The 22,498-nt window shown below is 42.5% G+C and overlaps 1 protein-coding gene across 6 annotated transcripts in view; it reads right to left on the bottom strand.

Moving 5' to 3' along the window:
- The window catches only part of ADAMTS20 (ADAM metallopeptidase with thrombospondin type 1 motif 20), a 125,943-nt gene extending 104,651 nt beyond the window's left edge, over positions 1 to 21,292 (bottom strand). For 5 of the 6 annotated variants that reach the window (XM_061639924.1, XM_061639926.1, XM_061639921.1 and 2 more), the window contains exons 1-2: positions 20,801 to 21,292; positions 18,584 to 18,930 (exon numbers count right to left, since the gene is read on the bottom strand). In XM_061639924.1, coding sequence (XP_061495908.1) covers positions 18,584 to 18,930; positions 20,801 to 21,026 — 573 coding nt within the window. In that variant the 5' untranslated portion in view covers positions 21,027 to 21,292. Of the gene's footprint in view, positions 1 to 13,895; positions 14,001 to 18,583; positions 18,931 to 20,800 lie in introns of those variants that run through there. The other variant, XM_061639927.1, reaches the window with a different exon arrangement.
- Positions 21,293 to 22,498: the final 1,206 nt, after the last annotated feature.

Genomic DNA, 22,498 nt, shown 5'->3' with positions numbered 1-22,498 from the left:
TCTTCTCCAGAATGAACACAAAGCAGGGACTCCAGCATTCCTCCTCCCCTCACAAACAACAGCAGTTCTTAGAGTGGGCTGTGGATTTTGGTGAATTCCAACTTGATACTCTCTGGCCCATATAGCTGCTTATATAGCTTCTCAGAAAACCTCAATGATCCAAACTTTGTTCATGTCCCCCAGAAACTTCCATTCCTGATTGACACAAACTACTAGGACAGGCATGGGAAACAGCAGAGAGAAAAAAATGCAGGATCAAATTAATAAAGGCTATGGCGACCCTTCAAGAGCCCACATGGCAAGTAAGTAAAGGTCTCGATTTGCCTATTGAGTGAGGGGCAAGGGTTTCTTACCCCTGCTGTTTATAAAAAATTGTCCATGATGGGAGGGGGGAGTTGTGTTTCCACTTCAAATAGAATTTTAATATCACTGCGCCATGTGATAAAATTGTGAATGCAAATAAGCTGTAAACAAGAGCACATAAACAAGCTTAGCACTCCAGGATAAATCATCAGTTGAATTAAGTCAAATACTCCTTTGTAGATCAACAGACCATGACTCTATCAAAGACTGCTTTAAAGCCCACTACACAGCCATGGGGTCAAATTCTGCTTTCCATCTACAAGTTTAAATCCCATTTACTTCAATAGCAGTTGTACATGCATGAAGGAGACAAAAGCCCTTTCATTTGTGTATACAATATACTAAATGGTAGCATGCACATGCTGGAAGGATCTTCTAAGTATCTGTTAATAGAGAAAGAAAAAAATATGTATAAAAATATTTTTCAATTTGGTAATGTGGTGTTCTTACTCTGAACATACTAACCTATACTATGTTTAACACAATCAAAATTAAACCAAAAAAAAACTTGTTGCCTATCAGCTAAAACATGTCAGGCACAAAGAGAACAACATGTAGATTTGCCCTTGGTCGTGTTCTGAAACTGAGCCACTAGGCTAAAATTTGGGTTACGGAAATTTAGTATCGGTTAACAAAGCCAGAGTTTAACACAGCCATATCACATAATACGATTAAAGACTATATGAGAGTGCAGGGCCTTCCAATGTCAAACACCTATACTTTTTAGCAGGGCTGTGGCGTCGGAGTCGTGGAGTCGTAAACAATTTTGGGTGGAGTCGGAGTCGCAAGAAATGTACCGACTCCGACTTCAAAATAAAATTAATGTTTTAATTTTAATATTAATATTAATTAATTAACATTAATAAATTAATATACATTTGCCATTTATGAAGGAGTCGGAGTCAAAGGTTTGACATACCGACTCCACAGCCCTGCTTTTTAGAAATATGGTCTGAAGATTTCGTGTATATACTCAGGTACTCAAGTATACTCTTATAATATTACTATTTGTAATATAATAAATTCAATTTTTTTATTAAAGAAATCAATGAATTGATCTTTAGAATATGAGCTGTTTGCAAAGATTACCAAAGAGGAACAGTTGTTGACAGTTATCTTAAATAAACAGATCTTGAAATATCAGCATATGAGATGGTGAAACAACATTCTTTGAAAGACAGAACATTCTTTGGAAGGAATTTCAGGACAATTTCAGGACCCAGTGCCTGCAGGAGGAAGGGGAACACCACCATCCAGGGAAAGAGAGCCATTTGCTGCTGCCTGCCTGCCTGCTGCTGCTCGGCTACCACCCTTTCCCAGTTGGACTTCTGCTCTGCGGGGGTCACACCTTGCAGGACCAGGCCCCAGGTACTCAGCCAGCTGTGGCTGATTTTTTCCACCTGTCCCTTCTCTGGAGGGGATACATAAGCCGGCTGGCTGAGGTGGCTCCTGCTTTGTCTGCCTTTTTCTGGGTCTTCAGTTATGTGCCTGGGGAGAGGACTCAGAGCCAAGTGGGGAGATTTGAAGGGGCCCCAATTAGTGTAGTGGCAGGTAGAGGGAGATATGGCATTGTAAGGAGGACTTGCCAGGTTTGTTGGTTGCCCTATTAGCCAGCTCTCAGTCCTCCGGATGCTGCTGCTAAATGCCAGATTGGTGCATAATAAGATCTCCCTCATTCATGATTTAATTGTGGATGAGGCAGCCGACCTGGCATGTATAACCGAGACCTGGGTGGGTGAGCAGGGGGGAGTCAGTCTCTCCCAGCTATGTCCACCAGGGTACCTAGTCCAGCATCAGGGTAGACCTGAGGGTCAGGGAGGGGGGGTTGCTTTGGTCTATAGGAACTCCATCTCCCTCTGCAAGCACCCTGTCCATGTGACTACTGGTCTGGAGTGTTTGCACCTCATGTTGGGTCAGCGGGACAGACTGGGGATTCTGTTGGTGTACTGCCCATCCCACTGCCCAACAGACTCCCTAGCTGAGCTGATGGAGGTAGTCTTGGGTGTACTGTTGAGATCCCCCAGACTGTTGGTTCTGGGGGATGTCAACATCCATGGCGAGGCCACCTTATCCAGGGCGGCTCAGGATTTCATGGTCTCCATGACAACCATGGGACTGTCCCAATATGCCATTGGCCCAACACATGTAGCAGGGCATACTCTAGACTTGGTTTTTGCATCTGGACATGGAGTTGGTGATCTGAATGTGGGGGGCCTTACATCAGTCCCTCTGTCATGGACAGATCACTGCTTGCTGAAGTTAGGCTTACAGCAGCTTTTCCCCTCTGCAAGTGTGGGGGACCTATTAAGTTGGTCTGCCCCCAGAGACTAATGGATCCAGATGGTTTCCAAAGGGCTCTGGAGAGTTTTCCGGCTGATAGGGCTGGCGCTCCTGTCGAAACCCTGGTTGAACTGTGGAATACAGAAATGACCCGGGTGGTTGACATGATTGCTCCTGAGCGCCCTCTCCTGTGTAGAGCTCCTACGGCTCCATGGTATACCCCAGAGCTGAGAGCAAGGGAACAATATAGGAGACGGCTTGAGTGCAGATGGAGGCGAACTCCTAGTGGATGCAATTATACACTGGTAAGTGCCTATGGTAAACTGTATTTAGGGGCAGTGAGAGCAAAAAAACAATATTTTGCTGCCACTATCAAATCATCAATCTGCCGCCCAGCAGACCTCTTCAGAATTGTCCGGGGGCTATTACACTCTGGCCCCATGGACATGGTAGAACCACTGAGGCCCGCTGTAATGAATTTGCTAGGCACTTCCAGGAAAAAATCTTTAGCATCCGCCAGGACTTAAGACTCCAGTGTTATAGCTGGTGAATCAAGCAAGGTATCCAGAGCACAGCCTTGTCCCAATCTCTTGGATGAGTTTCAGTTGGTGCAGCTTGAGGACGTTGACAAGGTGCTTGGACAGGTTTGTGCAACCACTTCTGTGCTGGATCCTTGCCCTTCTTGGCTAATAAAAGCTAGCAGGGATAGAACAGCCGGCTGGGCCAGGGAAGTGATTAACGTCTCTCTGCGAGAGGGGGTGGTCCCTGGCTGCCTGAAAGAGGCAGTAGTGAGACCACTCCTGAAGAGACCCTCCCTGGACCCAGAAAATCTTAATAACTATAGGCCGGTAGCAAATGTTCCATTCCTGGGCAAGGTCCTGGAACGAGTGGTTGCAGGCCAGCTCCAGACACTCTTGGATGAGACCGATTATCTGGATCCATTTCAGTAGGGTTTCAGGCCTGGTTTTAGCACGGAAACAGTCTTGGTCACCCTGTATGATGACCTTTGTCAGGAGAGAGACAGGGGGAGTGTGACTCTGTTGATTCTCCTTGATCTCTCAGCGGCTTTCGATACCATTGACCATGGTATCCTTCTGGGGAGACTAGATGAGTTGGGAGTGGGAGGTACTGCATTGCAGTGGTTCCGCTCCTACTTGGCAGGTCGCCTCCAGAAGGTGGTGCTTGGGGAACATTGCTCGGCACCCTGGACTCTCCAGTATGGGGTTCTGCAGGGGTCAGTTCTGTCCCCCATGCTGTTCAACATCTACATGAAACCATCGGGTGCGGTCATCCGGAGCTTTGGAGTGCGTTGCCATCAGTATGCTGATGAAACGCAGCTCTATTTCTCCTTTTCATCTTCTTCAGGTGAGGCTGTCAATGTGCTGAACCAGTGCCTGGCTGCGACAATGGACTGGATGAGGGCTAATAAACTGAGGCTCAATCCAGACAAGTCTGAGATGCTGCTAGTGGGTGGTTCTTTTGACCGGATGGTGGATGTCCAACCTGTCCTGGATGGGGTTGCACTCCCCCTGAAGGAGCAGGTTCATAGCTTGGGGGTTCTCCTAGAACCATCTCTGTCACTTGAGGCTCAGGTAGCCTCAGTGGCACGGAGTGCCTTCTACCAACTTTGGTTGGTGGCCCAACTACATCCCTATCTGGACAGGGATAACCTGGCTTCAGTTGTCCATGCTCTGGTAATCTCCAAATTAGATTACTGCAATGCACTCTACATGAGGCTGCCTTTAAAGACGGTTCAGAAAGTGCAGCTTGTGCAAAATGCAGCGGCCAAATTGGTAACAGGGACCAGCCGGTCCGAACATATAAAACCGATTCTGGCCCAATTGCATTGGCTGCCTGTATGTTTCCAAGCTCAATTCAAGGTGCTGGTTTTGACCTATAAAGCCTTACACGGCTTGGGACCACATTACCTGATGGAACGCCTCTCCCGATACGAACCCACCCGTACACTACGGTCAAGATCAAAGGCCCTCCTCCGGGTGCCTACTCCAAGGGAAGCTCGGAGGGTGGCAACAAGGGAGAGGGCTTTCTCAGTGGTGGCCCCCAAATTATGGAATGATCTACTTGACGAGGTGCACCTGGCGCCAACACTGTTATCTTTTCGGCGCCAGGTCAAGACTTTCCTCTTCTCCCAGGCATTTTAGCATGTGTTTTAAATTGTTTTTATATTGTTTTAAATTTTAAAATTGTGTTTTAAATTGTTTTTAAAATATGTGTTTTAAATTGTTTTTAAAATATGTGTTTTAAATTGTATATTTGTTTTAATGTTTTTGATTGCTGTAAACCGCCCAGACAGCTTCGGCTATGGGGCGGTATACAAGTGCAATAAATAAATAAATAAATAAATAATTGCACCCATTTGCCTAGAACAGGGGTAGGAAATCTGCGGCTTGTGGGCCAAATTTGGTCCAATATAGATCTCAATCTGGCCTGTGAGGCCATTTTCCCCAAACCACTCCCACCTGCTCCATACCTGACATCATATGGGACATGGAGAACTCAGTCATGCAGCCAATTCCTGCAGAAAGCAGCTTTGCTGAGGATAGAGTTGGCAAAGCCCCTTATGGTGTGATTGCCAAGCGCCTGACAACCAGTTGGCTATCAGGTACTTAGGAAGCACTGTACAAGGGACTCTGACAATCATCTAACATTGTAATGACATCATGTGATTGATAGGTGGCTTATCCCATCAACCTGTTAAAAGTTGTTCCAGGGGTGGGGATAACTATCTAGTCCACTGGGTCAAAAAGGTTCCCCATCCCTAGTCTAGAGGCACCCCGAAGAGATGATGCCAAGGCCTCACAATCCAGAGGTGTGATCAACACATCAATCTATTTGCCACATTATACCCCAAGCATAAAACAACTCTGAGGAAAGACGGTTTTGGGCTGCACAAACAGAGCTATAGTTTCCAGGTCGAGGGAAGTAATAGTCTCACTATATTCTGCATTAGTCAGGCGTCATCTGGAATACTGCGTTCAGTTCTGGGCGCCTCATTTTAAGAAAGATATAGACAAGTTAGAGCGGGTTCAGAAGAGGGCGACGAGGATGATAGCCGGTATGGAGAACAAGTCTTATGAGGAAAGGTTGAAGGAACTTGGCATGTTCAGTCTGGTGAAGAGAAGGCTGAGGGGGTGACATGATTGCACTCTTTAAGTACCTGAAGGGCTGTCACATCGAGGAGGATACAGATTTGTTCTCTGCTGCCCCAGAGGGTAGGACTAGGTCTAATGGTTTTAAGTTACAGGAGTGTAGATTCAGATTGGACATTAGAAGGAACTTCTTGACAGTAAGGGCAGTTCAGCAATGGAACCGACTGCCTAGGGAGGTGGTGGGATCTCCTTCACTGGATGTCTTCAAGCAGAGGCTGGACAGCTATCTGCGGGAGATGCTCTAGCTGTGGATTTCCTGCTGTGAGCAGGGGGTTGGACTCGATGGCCTACAAGGCCCCTTCCAACTCTCTGATTCTATGATTCTATGAACACTGTGGCCAAGGCCGCTGGCTGGAAAAGAGCTTATTTCTGCTCCCAGAATAAGTTCTCGCCTTGCAACAGAGGCGAGGAGGTCCTTGAATTAACCAGTAGTGTACAGACTCTACCTCTCATTGGTACATAAGCCCTGCAATGTTTGCTATTCTCCGGTGTGACATTGAGTCTTGCTGCCTACACCATGCTTAGAGATAAATCCAGTGTGTTCCTGTAATCCTGATTTATGCCTTAGAGTGTGATGCTGCATTCCTGTACTGAATTTTGGAATAAAACTTCAAGCAGAAAAATCTAGTTTCCTGAGTGTGTTTCTTGCTTGGGGGCCAGGACAATATCCCTGCAAATGATGTATGAATGTGTTATATGTTTGAGAGCTCTCGAACATATGAAGTTAATAAATCCTTTTTGAAAACAGGTACTACTGCCTTGGTGTCTCTACCTTCACCCTTTGATCCCAGGCTGCATTCATGACACCAACATGGTGCAAACCAACCCATAATTATCTTCTTTCTGACAGAATAGTTCAACTTTCAGAAGAAGTCATGGAAACACTTGCACAACAATAAAAATTATTTCAATACTGCTAAATGTCATTAACAAATATAAACAACAAGATGAAAGTACGATATATGATCTGAATGCTGATATAATCAGGTAGGAAATCACCAAATGGTCAATATAGGAATCAAATTGATTATATAATTGGTAGCAGAAGATGGAGAAGTTCCATACTTTCTGCAAAAACAAGACCAGGAGCAGACTGTGGTACAGATCATGAACTGGTAATATTGAAAATCAGAGTAAAGCTAAAGAACAACAACAAAGCAATCAATTTAAATAACATCCGAGAAGAATATAAAGATCAAATAAGGAACAGATTTGAGGCTTTAAACTTAGTTGACAGAGAACCAGAAGAACCATGGAGTGAAGTCAAGGACATTATGAGGGAAGAATGAAAAAAGACAATACCTCTGCTTAAAAAGAGAGAAAGACCTCAATGGATGACTGATGAAAATCTTAAAATGGTTAAAGAGAGAAGGAAAGCAAAAACAGAAGGAGATAGAAACACGGTTAGAACCCTCAATGCAACAATACAGCGACTAGTATGTAGAGACAAAGAGAACTATTACAATATTTATAGTATAGAAATAGAAGAGGACAACAAAAAGGGTAGAACAAGTGCCCTGTTCCAAAAGATCAGAGAAATTAAAGGGAAATTTAAACCAAGAGTAGGGATGTTGAATAATCAACAGGGGAACACACTGACTGACCAAGATGAAATAAAAGGAAGATGGAAGCAATACACTGAAGAACTCTATAAAAGAGATGCCAGGATGACAGATTCATTCATGGAGGAACTGTATGATGAAGAACCAGAAATTTTTAGAATGTGAGGTGAAAGCTACTCTTAAAATTCTTGGAAGAAACAAATCACCAGGAATATATGGCATATCAATAGAGTTGCTACAAGCAACTGAGACTGAATCTGTCCAAATTTTAACAAAAATTTGTCAAGAAATATGGAAAACTAAACAATGGCCCACAGACTGGAAGCGTTCAATCTACATCCCAATTCCAAAGAAAGGGGATCCCATAGAATGCAGTAATTATTGAATTATTGCCTTAATATCCCATGCAAGTAAAGTAATATTCAAGATTCTACAACAAAGGCTCTTACCATATACGGAGCGAGAAATGCCAGACGTCCAAGCTGGATTTAGAAAGGGAAGAGGCACCAGAGATCATATCGCAAACATACCTTGGAGAATGGAATGGGCCAAAGAATTTCAGAAGGAAATCACCCTGCGTTGTTGTTTTTTTGCACCTGCCAGTTGGATTGTGAAGTATTTTTGGCTCTTTCCTCATTATCAGCCTTTGGAAGATTATTAGGCCATTCTGACCCAGTCTACACACCCACGTGAGTGGCAGTGACCTATGTGTCTAGAGAATAAATATGGGGAGGGGGTGAGGTGCAGGACTGCCATTCTAGAGGGGGCAGACAGGGAGAGATGTGGTCCTGAGGGGCAGTTAGTAAATACTAATAGAAGGGGCATTAGCCACCATAGCACCATTACTACTTCTTAGTTGCCCTTCAGCTCAGAGAATTTGGGTGATTGTGTCAGTAACTCTTCTACTCTGATGGTACTATTAATAAATGCCAGGATGATCCTAAATAAAACATTACTATTCATGCTTTAATTGTGGTGACAGGGCAAGAAGGCAAGGTTTCATTAGAAGAAAGGTCTGTAGTGAGCCAGGCCAATCCATTGCATCTAAAGCAGAGGTACGCAACATTGGGCCCTCCAGATGCTCTTGGGGCTCCAATCCCCCCACCCAGCATAGCCAATGGTCAGGAATCATGAGAGCTGTAGTCCAGCAACTTCTGGGATGGTCCATGTCGGCCACCCCAATCTACAGGAGCCCTGAAGACAGCTACAGAAATCAAGACATTTCAGGAAGGGTGAGGTCAGTAAGGGGAAGAGGAAGAGCCTTCTACCTAAATAACCAAAATTTTCTTCCTTGCCTTTGATAGCACAGAGAACAGAGACCATAGCAACAGTAGTCCATCTTGGCAGCTGAAGAAGTAGCAGCCCCAAACAAAGGAACAGATCATGGCAGAAGATGACTAATCCAGGCTGCTCCTCCTTGCCCAAGGACCTGATCCCGCTCACCACTCTGACTGGTACAGTCATGTACCAAACACCAGGACTCATGAGGGACCCAAAGAGGAGCCCTAGACAGGTCCTAAAGAAAGGTAAACGATCCTTCTTGTCCCACTCAAGATTGGTGTTTTTGGGGGAGGTGAAATTACCTTCTCTTTGTTCCACTCCAATTTATCCACACACACCCAGCATTCTGTTTTGGGTTTATGTTAACCTTAGGCAAAGAGCCCCCGGAACCAGGAGGGCCAAAGCTATTACTAATTGGGTTCTGCCCACACTGAGTAGGCCCCAAACTGCTATCAATCCCCACTGGTACATGAAAAAAAAAACAGAACAAGATAAGAAAAAATAAAAATAAAACTGAGCAAGGCCCAGCTTCCCCGCAAGTCTGTTTCCTTGAAATTAATGCTTAGCAAACTATTTACGCTACAGAAATGCTGAAGGGGGGGGGATGAGTGCAAATTTGTATAAAGGGTTCAGGAAATTATCTAAGATCTCATAGCAAATTAAGCATCATTACAAAGTTACTATACTACAGCAATAGAGGGAAGAAGAATACTACAGCGGAAGGAAAAGTCTCACCCTGCATACATTCAACACTGTATACTGTATAAAATAAAACACACACTTTGTTATAGTATGTAGTATTTAATACTGTTATAGCTAATAGCTTCGACAAAAAGTTAATTTACTTTGAAAGCAGCCTCACAAATAGGCTGGGAAATAAAGAAATTCCCAAATAAATCTTATATCTTATACTATATATCTTATACAGGCCTTAGTCGCCCTGATGTATGACCTTTATCGGGAGGACAGAGAGAGTGCAACCATGTTTTTTATACTTGATCTCTCGGCGGCTTTTCATACCACTGACCATGGTAGCCTTCTGAGCCGACTTGATGAGGTGGGTATCGGAGGCACTGTTTACAGTGGTTCCGATCCTTTCTTCATGGTTATTTTCAAAGAATAGCATTGGGTGATTGTCTTTTGGCCCCCTGGCAGTTGTGCTGTGGGGTGCCACAGGGTATCACCTTGTCCCCCATGCTGTTTAACATCTACATGAAGCCATTGGGAGCAGTCATCAGGAGGTTTGGGGTGAGGTATCAGCAGTATGCTGATGACACCCAGCTTTATTTCTCTGTAACATCTGAATCGCAAGAGGCCATGCAAGCCTTGGACCAATGCCTGGAATTGGTGGTAGGCTGGATGAGGGCCAATAAATTGACTCTGAATCCTAGCAAGCCAGAGGCACTGTGGGTTGTTGGTTCCCAAGTTTGGATAATTGGTCAGTTGCCTGCTTTGGATGGGGTCATACTCCCTCTTAAAGAGCAGGTTCATAGTCTGGGGGGGGGTGCTCCTTAATCCATCTTTGTCACTAGAGGCCCAGGTGACCTCAGTGGCTAGGAGTGGCTTTTACCAGTTTTGGCTGGTAAGAGAGCTGTGGCTGTTTCTGGACCGGGATAACCCGACCACTGTTATCCATGCACTGGTAACCTCCAGGCTGGATTATTGTAATGTGCTCTATGTGGGGCCTCCCTTGAAGTAGGTCCAGAAGCTAAAGCTGGTGCAAAATGAGACGGCGTGACTGTTCACTGGTGCGGGGTATCGCCATCATGTCACACTGCTGCTGAAATAATTGCACTGGCTGCCCATTTGCTACCGGGCTAAGTTCAAGGTGCTGGTTTTGATGTACAAAACCCTATACAGCTTGGGACCAGGATTCCTGAAAGATCGCCTTACCCCTTATATAACCAGTCAATCACTACACTCTGCCAGTGAGGGCCTCTGTAGATAGCACTTTATCAGGAGGTCCGTTCTGCACAACATAGGAAGTGGACTTATAGTATAGTGGCACCTACCCTTTGGAATTCCCTCCCCTTAAATATTAGACAGGCACCATCTCTGTTATCTTTTCAGTGCCTACTGAAGACCTTTCAACAAGCTTTTGAAGTAGAGACCTTATCCCAGTCTGCATCTGTTGGAATTGCTTTTTAAGATGTCTTTAAAGCTTTTTTAAAAGATGTTTTTAAAGATGTTTTGTTTTAATATGTTTTTAAAGATGTTTTGTTTTAATATATTTTAATGTCTGTTTTTAAAAAGTTTTAGAGTATTTTAGTGTTTTGTTTGCTGACCTGGGCTCCTACTGGGAGAAAGGGTGGGATATAAATTTAATAAATAATAATAACAAATAATTTCTTATGTATAGCCCACTGATTTAAAATTGTAACAAAATGAAAGCACACAAGCAAACCAGACCATGTAGTAAAGATCAGTATGAAAATGTTTGCAAAATTCATAATTCCAGCGGGATAACTGTGTTCAACCAAAAGCAACAAAGAATTTTAAGGCATCTTAAAGACTAATAGCTTTGTTGTGATATAAGCTTTCATGAACTAAAACCCACTTCATCATGAAATGTTATCCTTAGCTGATAAAAAAAGATAGTTGCAGGTAAAAAAAAATATTCAATACAAAGATGGTACTAAAACAATGGAGCGATTTTCAGTAGTGCCTTTGTTCTTATCATAAAATAAACACTAATACTTCAGAAAAAACAACAACACTCTGATCCAGAAAATTTTCCATTGCTTTATTTTTCCACGGTAAATTTTCTATTTCTTAAATGCACTGGTAACAATGAATGGGTGTCAATTGCAAATAAATATTATGCAAGCATGTCCGTTTCAAAGTTTTTATCTTTGTTTACTAAATGCAAGTAAAATAAATATGCTAAATTAAATCATCCTCTAGAGCAGCCTTTCCCAACTAGTGGGCCACCAGATGTTGTTGGTCCACAATTCCCATCTTTCCTGACCATTGGCAATGCTGGCTGAGGCTGATGGGAGTTGTGGTCCAACAACACCTGGTGGCCCACTAGTTGGGAAAGGCTGCTCTAGAACCTCAGAAAAGTTTCTCAGTGCAAACTGAAAATTTTCCTATGCAAACTAAAAAAATTCCAATGCAAATTTGAATAAGAAAATGTACTAGTTCAACATTTCCTGGAAAACCTATCTCACTGGTCTCAGCTGAAAATTTCAATGGTTACCAGCAATGTTATGCAGTATCTCAAACACAAACTCCTGTACCATGAAAAATAACTGTTTAGACATTAATCTTGAGACCTAATATTAAGTTTCATTTCTCCAATGGAGAATTACAAATATGCTAGAGAACAAAATCTTTCCAGCAGGCTCCACAAGCAATATTTCATCTTTTACTAAAGTAGTATCTCCTAGACTTTAAATTAAGAAGACACATCACTGGAACTCTCTCTCTCTCTTTCTGTGTAAAAACAACTCAGTCAACAGAACTCTCATCAACAACGAGGAATGGATTTCTGTTGCTTTATATTTAAACTGCTTAGAGATTTATGTTATATTAAATGGTATAAAAATTAACAAGTAAATAAACAAGTCTCATTTTGTTTTGTTAACACTGGGCAGAATAACAACTCCTGCAAAAAAAATTCCAACTTTCAACTTGAATATACCACAAATACTATGCCATCTGAGTCCAATACTTGATTTCCTGCCTGCCCATATCTATTACAGACTGTCTGAAAGCACTCTCAGCAGGACTGTGCCATGTCTATGTTCTGCCATGATCTGGCAGAGTGTGTGTGTTATATGAATATTTAATAACAGTAGCAGTAGTAGTGGTGCTAGTAGTAAAGTAAAGGTGTTCCCACACTTGTAGTGCGAGTCGTTTCCAACTCTTAGGGTGATGTCTTGAGACGTTTACTAGGCAGACCCAGAGCTTGGAAAAGTTACTTTTTTGAACTACAACTCCCATCAGCCCAATCCAGGGGCCATGCTGGCTGGGGCTGATGGGAGTTGTAGTTCAAAAAAGTAACTTTTCCAAGCTCTGGGCAGACCGTATATATGGGGTGGGATTGCCAGTTCCTTCCCCGGCCTTTCTTTACCCCCCAGCATATGCCGGGTACTCATTTTACCAACCACGGATGGATGGAAGGCTGAGTGGACCTTGACCCCTTTTTACCGGAGATTCAACTTCCTCCTTCTGTTGGAATCGAACTCCGGCCGTGAGCAGAGCTTCGGCTGCATTTCCACCGCTTACCACTCTGCGCCACGGAGGGCCTTTTGGTGCTGGTAGTACTACAGTAATTTTGACACTATAAAACAAAAGGGAGCCTGTAACAATGGATCCTTTAGCATGTAGTAAACTTTTCTTAAGTTTTACAGATAATGTAAATATAATGAGGACACTAATGAGACCCTGACCTATATCAAACAACCTACAGGTGTTGGTAGGGATGGACCCAAAGACAACAAATCTTTTTCTAATTGAGCTAATCGCTCCTAGATGGGTAATGAATTTGGGACAAATTTAATTTGGGGAGATCTGGGTAGTGTATTAATTTGGAGAAATAAATTTAAGATGGCATTATCTAGACTAGTTGGGGGTAATGGATAAGGGTAACTCAAGGGGAAATAAAGTTATTTGGAGCAGGATCTGTGGGGAAATTAGATTGCGTAAATGAATTAAAGATGAACCGATTTTGGGTGATCTGGGGTGAAGTGCAAATTAACTGAAGAATAGTGATTTGGATGGGAAATTAGTGGGCTTGCCTTCTGTGATATTTAAATTCTGAATATGCATATATAAATAAAAGCATATGCACATTTTATGCAATTTCTGTCTATGGACCTATAACCCATTTCTTTTAAGTACCTAGCAACGCCCCTGGAAGGACCAAATGACCTGCAGATATCTTATCCACATATAGCAGAATTAGATTCACAACATCTGGAACTATGGAGAATGAGGTAATATTTGGCCATAAAGCTTTTCTAATTACAGACAGATTATTCATCATAATTCTTGTATCTGTCAAGAGTAACACTAGACTCTACAAGAAGCCAAGCTTTTTGCTTCTGTAATGTTTGCAATATGAAAGGGAGTCTTCTTTCTTTAAATAGTGATTGCCTGAACTGAAGATTCAGTTAATCTAAAACAGAGCTGTCCGCTAGTATAATGAAAAAGACTATACTCTGGTCAATTCCATCCTCCATCTGTTAACAGACTTGGGTGAGAACTAACTTAAATAAGAATTAATATATTTTACCTCTTGCTTTCCTGTCTGGACTATGTTTGAGAGGCCATTTTGATCCACCTGCAGCCAGTGAAATCCTCAGCAGATCTGGTTGCCCATGTCTGTAGAAAGCTAAAACTGACCAATGAAGTGAAAGTAAAAGAAAAATATAGTACTTAGAAAGATGTAGTTTGTTTCTCTAGAATGTCTGCCTGCAAATAATCAGCCATTCTTGTCAGACCTCAAGGTGTCATTGTACACAACCTCTGTCTTTTGATTATGGCACTGATACCTATTTCCAGAAAATTCCCCGTTGGTCCCATCTAACTAACCCCCTTCCTTCTAACATTGTTCTATCTGCATCCCAGAATAAACACATATTGAATGGCTGCATCACACCTTAAAAAAATATTTCTAGTTAGACCACATAATTTATTATACTACGAAATGTTAACAGATTTCTCAACAGAAGTGCTTTCCATGTACGAATTCTGTCGTACTTGAAACAGTGCTTTCTGCACACAGAACTGGCCGCTTTCAGGGCACCTTATACACGGATACTCAGAAGTAAATCCCACTGAGTTAAATTCCCAGATAAGTGGGTATAGGATTGTGGCCTAAGTATCCACTAGAACCCATAGGAAAGATATGCATGTATATCTCTCATTTATTTCAGTGCAAATATCTGAGTGAAGGATTGCAGCTATGATGCCTAGATCTTCAGTCTTGCCGCTGATATAAACTCTGTTTATTTCAACAAGTTTGGACAGAAGCAGAACTTATTCTACTCAACTAACTAGTAGTTTTACAGATATATTTCTGATTATTTTCAGGCAGACTGCATACAGGTTCAGAATATAATTGAAATGTTAATTTGTAATCTTCCTGTAGGCTTTTTTCTAAGTCTTTTCTAAGTCCTATTTTTTCTTCTTCTGACATTTACAGCATTGATCCACTGCAGTTCCCCACAAATATGTGAAACTGGATGACATAATTGTCATCAAATGGATCAAAGCAGCTTCTCATACTTCATTTGCTTTTGATTTATAGGGAGTAGTAATGAAAGGATCTGGTCTCTACTGTATCAGGGTTTGGCACAAAAAGATGAAATATTTTTCATTTGGGATCATTTTTGTATATAATTATTGATATTAATACAACTAGCTTTATAACAGATAAGATTGTCTCCCCACAACGCCAAAAAAGATGACACCGCTTAATAATGGTAGAATTTGGTAACTGAGAGAATTTACAAATGCTGAAGATATTGACTGGTTTAGATTTAACATTAAACTATAGTTTTGTGCTCCTGTAATTGTGATGTGGAAATCACAGTACCTACAGTTTCATTGTTCAATCACAAGTGAGAAGGGAAATCAGGATGCAATGTTATTGGGAATGGGGGGGGTGGAAAAGCGTGGAAGCAAAGATCATGTTCACCATGGTTTAGCATTATGCTTGAACCAACCCACTGAGGTCAAACCAATAATGATCCTAAATTCAAATGGAACTGAAAAAAATGCTATATATTTCTTCAGTAGAATGAAAACAGAATACAGAACATTCCTTAAGTAATAATAATGTACAAATGGGTATTTATGAGGAAGTCACAGAAAGAGAAGTATGATAGAAAAAGAGACACACCCACCCATTCCTGTGAATTCCTTACCTGATAGTTAAACAATCCTTAGAAAGCTTGGACCATCTCTCCTGAGCATTATATATTTAGTACTCAACCAACTCAAGAGTCCCTTTGTCTGGAGAGTACAAGAACCCCCAGAAGGTGAGGGACCTTTTAGAGCAAGGATGAGAAATCTATGGTCCTCCAGATGTTGTTGGACTACAACTCTCATCATCTTCACCACTGGACATGCCAGCTGGGGCTGATAGGAGCTGGAGCCCAACAACATCTACAGGGCTACAGGTTCCCTATCCCTCGTTTAGAGGCTGACATAGAACCTCATCTGAATGATGCAATATTGAGCACAACTGTCTTTCATCACCCAAGAGCTCTATGGAACTTGATGGATGAAGAAATCCTAGGCAGGCTGGTGCAGCACCCCAAGATGTAGTGCTGGGCATTTTTTAAGTCTCCATATCTAGACCAACGATCCTTGCTCCCCCTCCTTTTGGCAATGCGGCTATCACAAGGATTTGCGTGTGGCAAGTTCCATCATTCCAAGGCGTTCAGGAATCTATAATGAGCTTGGGACGCAAATGCAGTGGGGGATGGGCAATAATGACACAGCTTGGTTCCTCATAGTCAAAGTTAGAACCCTGACTGCCAAGGGCTGCACCTGTGTCCTCAATTTTTTCTTGTAGCTTGAAAGCAATGCACACACGTGCACAAACTGCGTGTGGAGAAAGATTTTGTGTCTTGTGAAGCAAGAGCAAGGGAGGTGTCTATCATAGGTAGAGATCCTTACCAACCCATTAGCACTTCTCCCACTCCAGTTCCTCATCTTGCATGTTAAGCCACATGGAAAGGAGGTTACAAATAAGTTGAAGAGAAAAGACAACCTGTTAGGAATTTGGTTGTGTAGCAAATCCAGATTTGTCACATTGAGTTGTTTATTTGGGAGACACAATAGTGAAACTAGAAGATACAGCATTCTTAAAATATGATGAGTAAGACAAACTGAAACCACAACAGCAGTACACTATTTTGAAAAAGTTTGGTTCATATCTGTCAATCTAGTTTGATTTCTTAATGATGGTTAAGAAATGGCGCTACAACAATTCTCAGGAAAACAAACCGAAATGGCAAGCCACTAACTTTTGTGTATATTAAATAATATGCAGAATTGGAGTTCATGAATCCTGACACTTTTTGAGCCAGAAATGCCCTTCACCAAAGGGAGATACTAGAACAACAATTGGAACATGTCTATATAATTATGCACCATCAATATACTTCCTAGGAAATAGAGTAAAGAAAATAAAATCCTAATGTGACTAACATCAATAATAAATAAACATTTTATTCTTTTAAATAAAACAAATAATTTTTAATAAAAGAACAAAATAGTTCTTGGGAAACAATTAAAATACTTGAAAGCTAATTGTTTTAACACTGCACAGGACACAATCTAATTACCCACTGCCTATTTCCCATCCCTTTCTATGTGTGCTGCTCTGTGCATGTGTGCCTCTGACCACCACCACCCCAGCAGCCCTTCTCTGGCCAAAAGCTGCACTCACAGGGAATTTATACATGTTCAATGGTGCATATTAAGGCCTCAGTTCTCCTTAATGAAATAAGTATCATCATAGTGAAATACAATTGGGAGTCACAATGGTAATAAACATGTTGGCTTAAATGGCTTACAAAGCACAGCCTGTGTAACTCCAGTAGTCCATCTAACAGTACAATCCATCCTGTATCTGGAAAAATGTACAATGGAACAGTGAAATAGTTGGGTACCCCATTCTTTTCAAGCTTCCAACAATCTAAGACTTTAGTTTTCCATAGCTCAGATATCAGACAAACTTGCTTCCATAGAACTCAGTTTTTTAGTTATTCTGTTGGCATTCCTAAAAATAGATGTGGACGTAAATTAAATCATAGCCAGAAGTATGAAACGTAGACTACATTCAAAAGACCTAAGTTGTTCCCCCAGCAGATGCTGAATCCACTTTTTTTACATGAATACAATCTCAAAAGGGCTAGTTTGCTGTAGAAAATGCTCAAATATTACATACATACATAACACAGAAATTGTTTGGATAGCACACGGGAGATGAGAGATCTGATTTCAAGTCCTGCCTCTACCACTGCAACTACTACTGCACAGTCTTGGGTAAATCACTTCTCAGGCTCAGTTTCCCATCTATAAAAATGTGTCTTGCAATTTGCTAGTGATGGATTGCACTTTCCCCCAGTGTCCAGGGCTAACTAAACTTGAAATAAAGTGACACACCATGTATGCTGAAACAGTTCTTTATGTTCCCTTCTGCATTAACATGCCAGTAACAATGCAAACTGTGGCACAAAGTAATGATTATAGACAATGCTTGCCTCGTATCTGTCAGAGGCAACCACTGAAGGTGTGAGAACTGTCCCTTGTGTTCAAGTCCCCATGTGGGAGGAGACCAGAGGAAGTCCCCCCAAGGTCTAAGAAAAGGTGAGAGCCATGGCAGGAAAAGAAGAAAAGGGGGGTAAGGAAGATGATGGAGAAAAGACTGGGAGAGGAGATGAGCAAATGAGCAGTCTTTATTTGCATGAGCAAAATAATAATGAATTACTTCAGACGGTTATTCTGAAGATGAGCTAAGATAACAAAGCATTTTGCTAAATAAAATTGCTATATACAGTTTAGTAATATTACTTAAGTCATTTATTTGGGTTGGATTATTTGGTGCCATTGGAAAAGGTATACGGTACTTCTGCTGAATTCCAGCACCATACTTTGGACTGAAAAACCAAGTCAGAATCTCAAATAGCAATACAGTTTTGCTGTATAAGACCCTCATTTAATAAATTTCAGGATATTAGAGAGAATGCCATTAAGATAAGTGTCATATGTGTATCCTAAAGAAGAGAATCTCTGTTTGAAGCCAGCAGCACTATTAACCAATGCTAAAATTTCTCTCTTGTATGGTCAGCAACCCATAAAAGCTCCAGCTCAGCTGTCAGCACTCCAACAAGTCAGATCTCCCATACCTTCTTCAGACAAAACAAACCTGAATTAAAGAGGACAAACATTTTATGTAGTGCTTACCAGGCCACCACAGAGACTGATGATTGCTGTGTGCATTTCCTGTGCATTAACATGCCCACGGTAGAAGCAGTGCTGCAAATCTGAGGGAGGATGCCTTTCTGTGGCACCCACATGTACCTCAGTGTAGTGTGGAGCAATGAAGCTGGAGTCAGCACTCAAATTCAGCTGGAAAACCTGTCCATAGGCTCTAAGGTGGTAGTGAGTTCTGAAAGGGATGGGTTCCACTAGTGCCTCCATACTCCGTTTCCTCCTTTTGAAGTGGTGTGTGGGAGGGAAAACTTCTCCAAATTCATTCACTCGTGTAGGTGTCACTATTTCATATGATGGCAGATGTTTCACCAAAGTCTCTGCAATGAAACAGCAAAGGAACAGACTTTGAAAAGTGTGCAGACTCCTGATAAAGGCATTTGTCCATCATTTACATCAGCAGGCATCTTCTATATTAATCTTCAAATGTTTACTGAAAACTTTTCTCTGCTACTACACTTGTACAGACAATTAAGAAAAACATTTTCCGTAACAGTCAGCTGTGATTTGTTCTATTTTTTGTGTGATTTTTACAGTATTTAATTGTTGCAAACTGCTCTGATACTGTTTAGGAAATTGTGATATACAAATATTTTTATAAATAAACAATAAATTTACCGTCTACTGCCTACCAAAGGAGATAAGGCTAGACTACCTACTTTCTGGGCAAACCAGTACAATCCAATCATCTCTTTCAAAAACATGTACATTTATACATGATAATTTCCCCAGTGCTTAAGTTCACAGCTGATTGTTCATTCTGAATCCAAAATATATTGAAACTAGATGTGTCCCATTAACAGTACTCCTGAAGCACATACAAAGCCCTCTGAATTCAATATAAAGCTTCACACCATGGGCTATCGCTCAGAGGTAGAGCAAATGTTTGGCACATGCAAAAGGTCCTACCAGCAAATCCAGGTTGGACTGGGCAAAACCCTTGTTTGAAACTTTGAAGACCCACTGTCAGTCAGTGTAGACAATAATGAGCTAGATGGATCATTATGACTCAGGATAACACGGCTTCCTTTGTATCCATAAAGCCATTTCCAACTCTGCATTTCTTCATCATGTTTTGAAGATATATATAGGAAAGCAATGGTACAACACATCCATTGGTAAAAGAACGAAAAGAACAAAAACCAATGCTTTTCAGTTCACTCAGTAGGTGACCCTCCTAATACAAAGATGTGAAACTCTACCTAGTTTCTTAATACTTCCTGTGCACCACTTCTAAACTTGAATTAGTGAAAATGTTAGTTACCAGATAAAAAAACAAGTATAAAATGTAGAGTTCATTTTATGCTGTCAGCTGTAGCATTCAGAAATAACTGCTGTAAGCTGTAGCACTCGGAAATAAAGCATAACACTTTGAAATAATAAATAACACTTTAAAATTGAACGTGAGAAAATACTATTTCCTCACACACTTAGGAATTGTATTTATAATGTATTCTAGCACCCTACCCCAAGATCAGTTAGGTACAGAGTAGGTTACAAATATTTTATAATTATTTATTATTTATAGGCTGATGTAGTATACTAGCTGAAATCCACAACAGTTTGCCTTAGGGTGGGCAGCCACAATTAGACTGAATTAGACCACCAAATGTGGATTGTAACCACTGTTATCTATCACACACACCTTCTCCAGGCCATCCCCAAATCCGGTGAATTTCCTCAGCGAAATATTTGGATTTATAATAAAGAGTGTGTGTGGGCACGTGCAGTGCTTCCCCGTGCCCACCAAATAACTAACTTCAAGCACACAACTGTGGAAAAATCTCTTTACTAAGGCCACCTGAAATCCTTTTTTTCCCCCAGTGTGGACAACCTGCAATTTGTGCAACCATGTCTGGGATGAGGAGAAAGGACTTTCAGTCGGGAGGTGGCACTACCCGCAATCTCGCTTTTAGGCACGGAGACCCGCCTACGAGCGGCGAAGTCCTCCGGCTCTGTTCCTGCCTCATCCTCTGCCCGCACGTGCAAGGCTCCCTTCCAAAGCGCACGCGCACTCGATTCACGCCGCTCTCCCTCCTCCACCCCAGCGCCAAATCCCCGCGTCCTTAGAAAGCGGCTGTTGGCAGCTTGCAGCCGGGAGAGGGTGGGAAGGAGGGGGCACTCTGGGATTTTACGCGCGGGTGCACAAACCCGGGCGGGCGCGCTCCGCTTTTCGGTCACTCTTTTTACCTTGCTTGGGGTGCAGGCGGGCTTCCCACGTCCTGGCGACGAGAAGGGAGAGGAGGTACAGCAGCCACACTAACCCCTCAGGAACCCGCATGATTCCCCTGCCTCCTTCTTGGGGAAACTTGCGCCCTTTTCCCCCGTCTCCGCCGTTGTTCCTCGCCCTCGGCGAAGGTGCCTCAGCGGCTATAGCCGACCGCCGGCTGGGCCGACTTCGGACTGTGCGGTTCATTCATGTTTCTGTGGCGCCCACCCAGTGTCCTTCGGCGCTCGCCGCGTCTCCGTCTCCTCCTCCTTTTCCTCCCACTCTCCTATAGCTTCTTCGCGAACGGCAAAAGCTGCCGGCTTTGCGCTCCCTTCGCCTGCCGCTCCTCCTCCACATTCGCTCCCTCCAGAACTGCTCGCTCGTTCTTTCCTGCCGCACAAGAAGGAAAGGCTGTCAGCTTAGCTGAGTCTCCGGCCACCCCGGGACCCCCGACAGCAAAGAATATGCCCGCCCCCTTGGGGCAGGGACGTGACCAGCGATTGGAGGAGTCTTAACGCTACCTACTTGCTCTCTCACACGCACCGACTCGGTGTCCTGCGGTTTCTTGCAAGGGGGCATAATAGAAAGAAGCCGGCCCTTTTGCCATAATAATCGAACCCATGCTTTATTGGCGCGGTTATTTATTTTTATATCGGGTAAGCGCTACAGAGACACAGTGTAAAAGTGGACCCTGGTAAAATCCCCTTAAAGGCTACCTTAAGAACTTTGGAAAATAAAAGAAAATTCAAAAAGTTCATCCCCAGTTGATGGTGTTGTATTCTTTTATCAAAACCATACAAGACCGACAAAAAGCTCTCTAAAGTAAGGCAGTAAGTTTCCTTGAACTTTAACAAATGTGCTTAGGAAGCATTGTGCTGTAGGTGGATGTTTCCATATATGTATATTAAAAAAAACCTCGCAGTGCTGGAGCCCGGATTCAATGCATCTTCTCATCTCTTAAGTTGCATGGCATTGGCTCATAGCCTACAGCCATCCTTTCAAGAGTGTGCAAGGCAGTGTTGTTGGAAACAGTTGTGCACCTCACACAAAAAGGACGCAGTTTGTCCCTTGTCAACTTTTATTTAATGGCTCCTCTCCATTTTTTAATGGCTAGAACTGATTGCCTTCACCTATAGTGCACCTCCAGGAGAGAGTATGACATCAATTATCTTTGGATGGGATAAGATACCTTGGACTGAGGGCTCATCAAGACGACTGCAAAATGTGTGACACACCCAACTATGTGTGTTCATTATTTTTAGGTCGTCCAAATGACATCTCGCGCTGTTACGCATTTTCGCGGGTTAAATCCGCTCCTTGCAATACCTGCAAAAATGCGATTTGCTGTTTAAAATTGGGGATCATCCATTGTGCCTTCAGGAGTTAGGATGCAATACCGCGGACTTTACAACTGATGGGCGGTTCTTGGGCGTTTCCCCTTGACCCTTCTCATTCCAGTCAATCACGTATCTGCACTTTTGCGCATGTGCGAGAATAAGCCCTGGAAAATTGAACCAATCATCGCAATGGTGGGGTGTTGGGGGGGGTCTGCAACTACTGCGCAGATGTATTTTATTATTTTCCAGTCTGCAAACTGGGCGGCCGCTCTAGGTGAGATCTGCAATGCACAGCAAGCGAGAAAGGTGAGGGGGGTTGGTTTCAGCCTGCCTCTGAAACTT

This window comes from Rhineura floridana, chromosome 8 (genome assembly GCF_030035675.1).
Source record: "Rhineura floridana isolate rRhiFlo1 chromosome 8, rRhiFlo1.hap2, whole genome shotgun sequence".
Lineage (NCBI taxonomy): Eukaryota > Metazoa > Chordata > Lepidosauria > Squamata > Rhineuridae > Rhineura > Rhineura floridana.
Note: the sequence above shows the minus strand (reverse complement) of the source record. Positions and strands in the feature narration are given on the sequence as shown.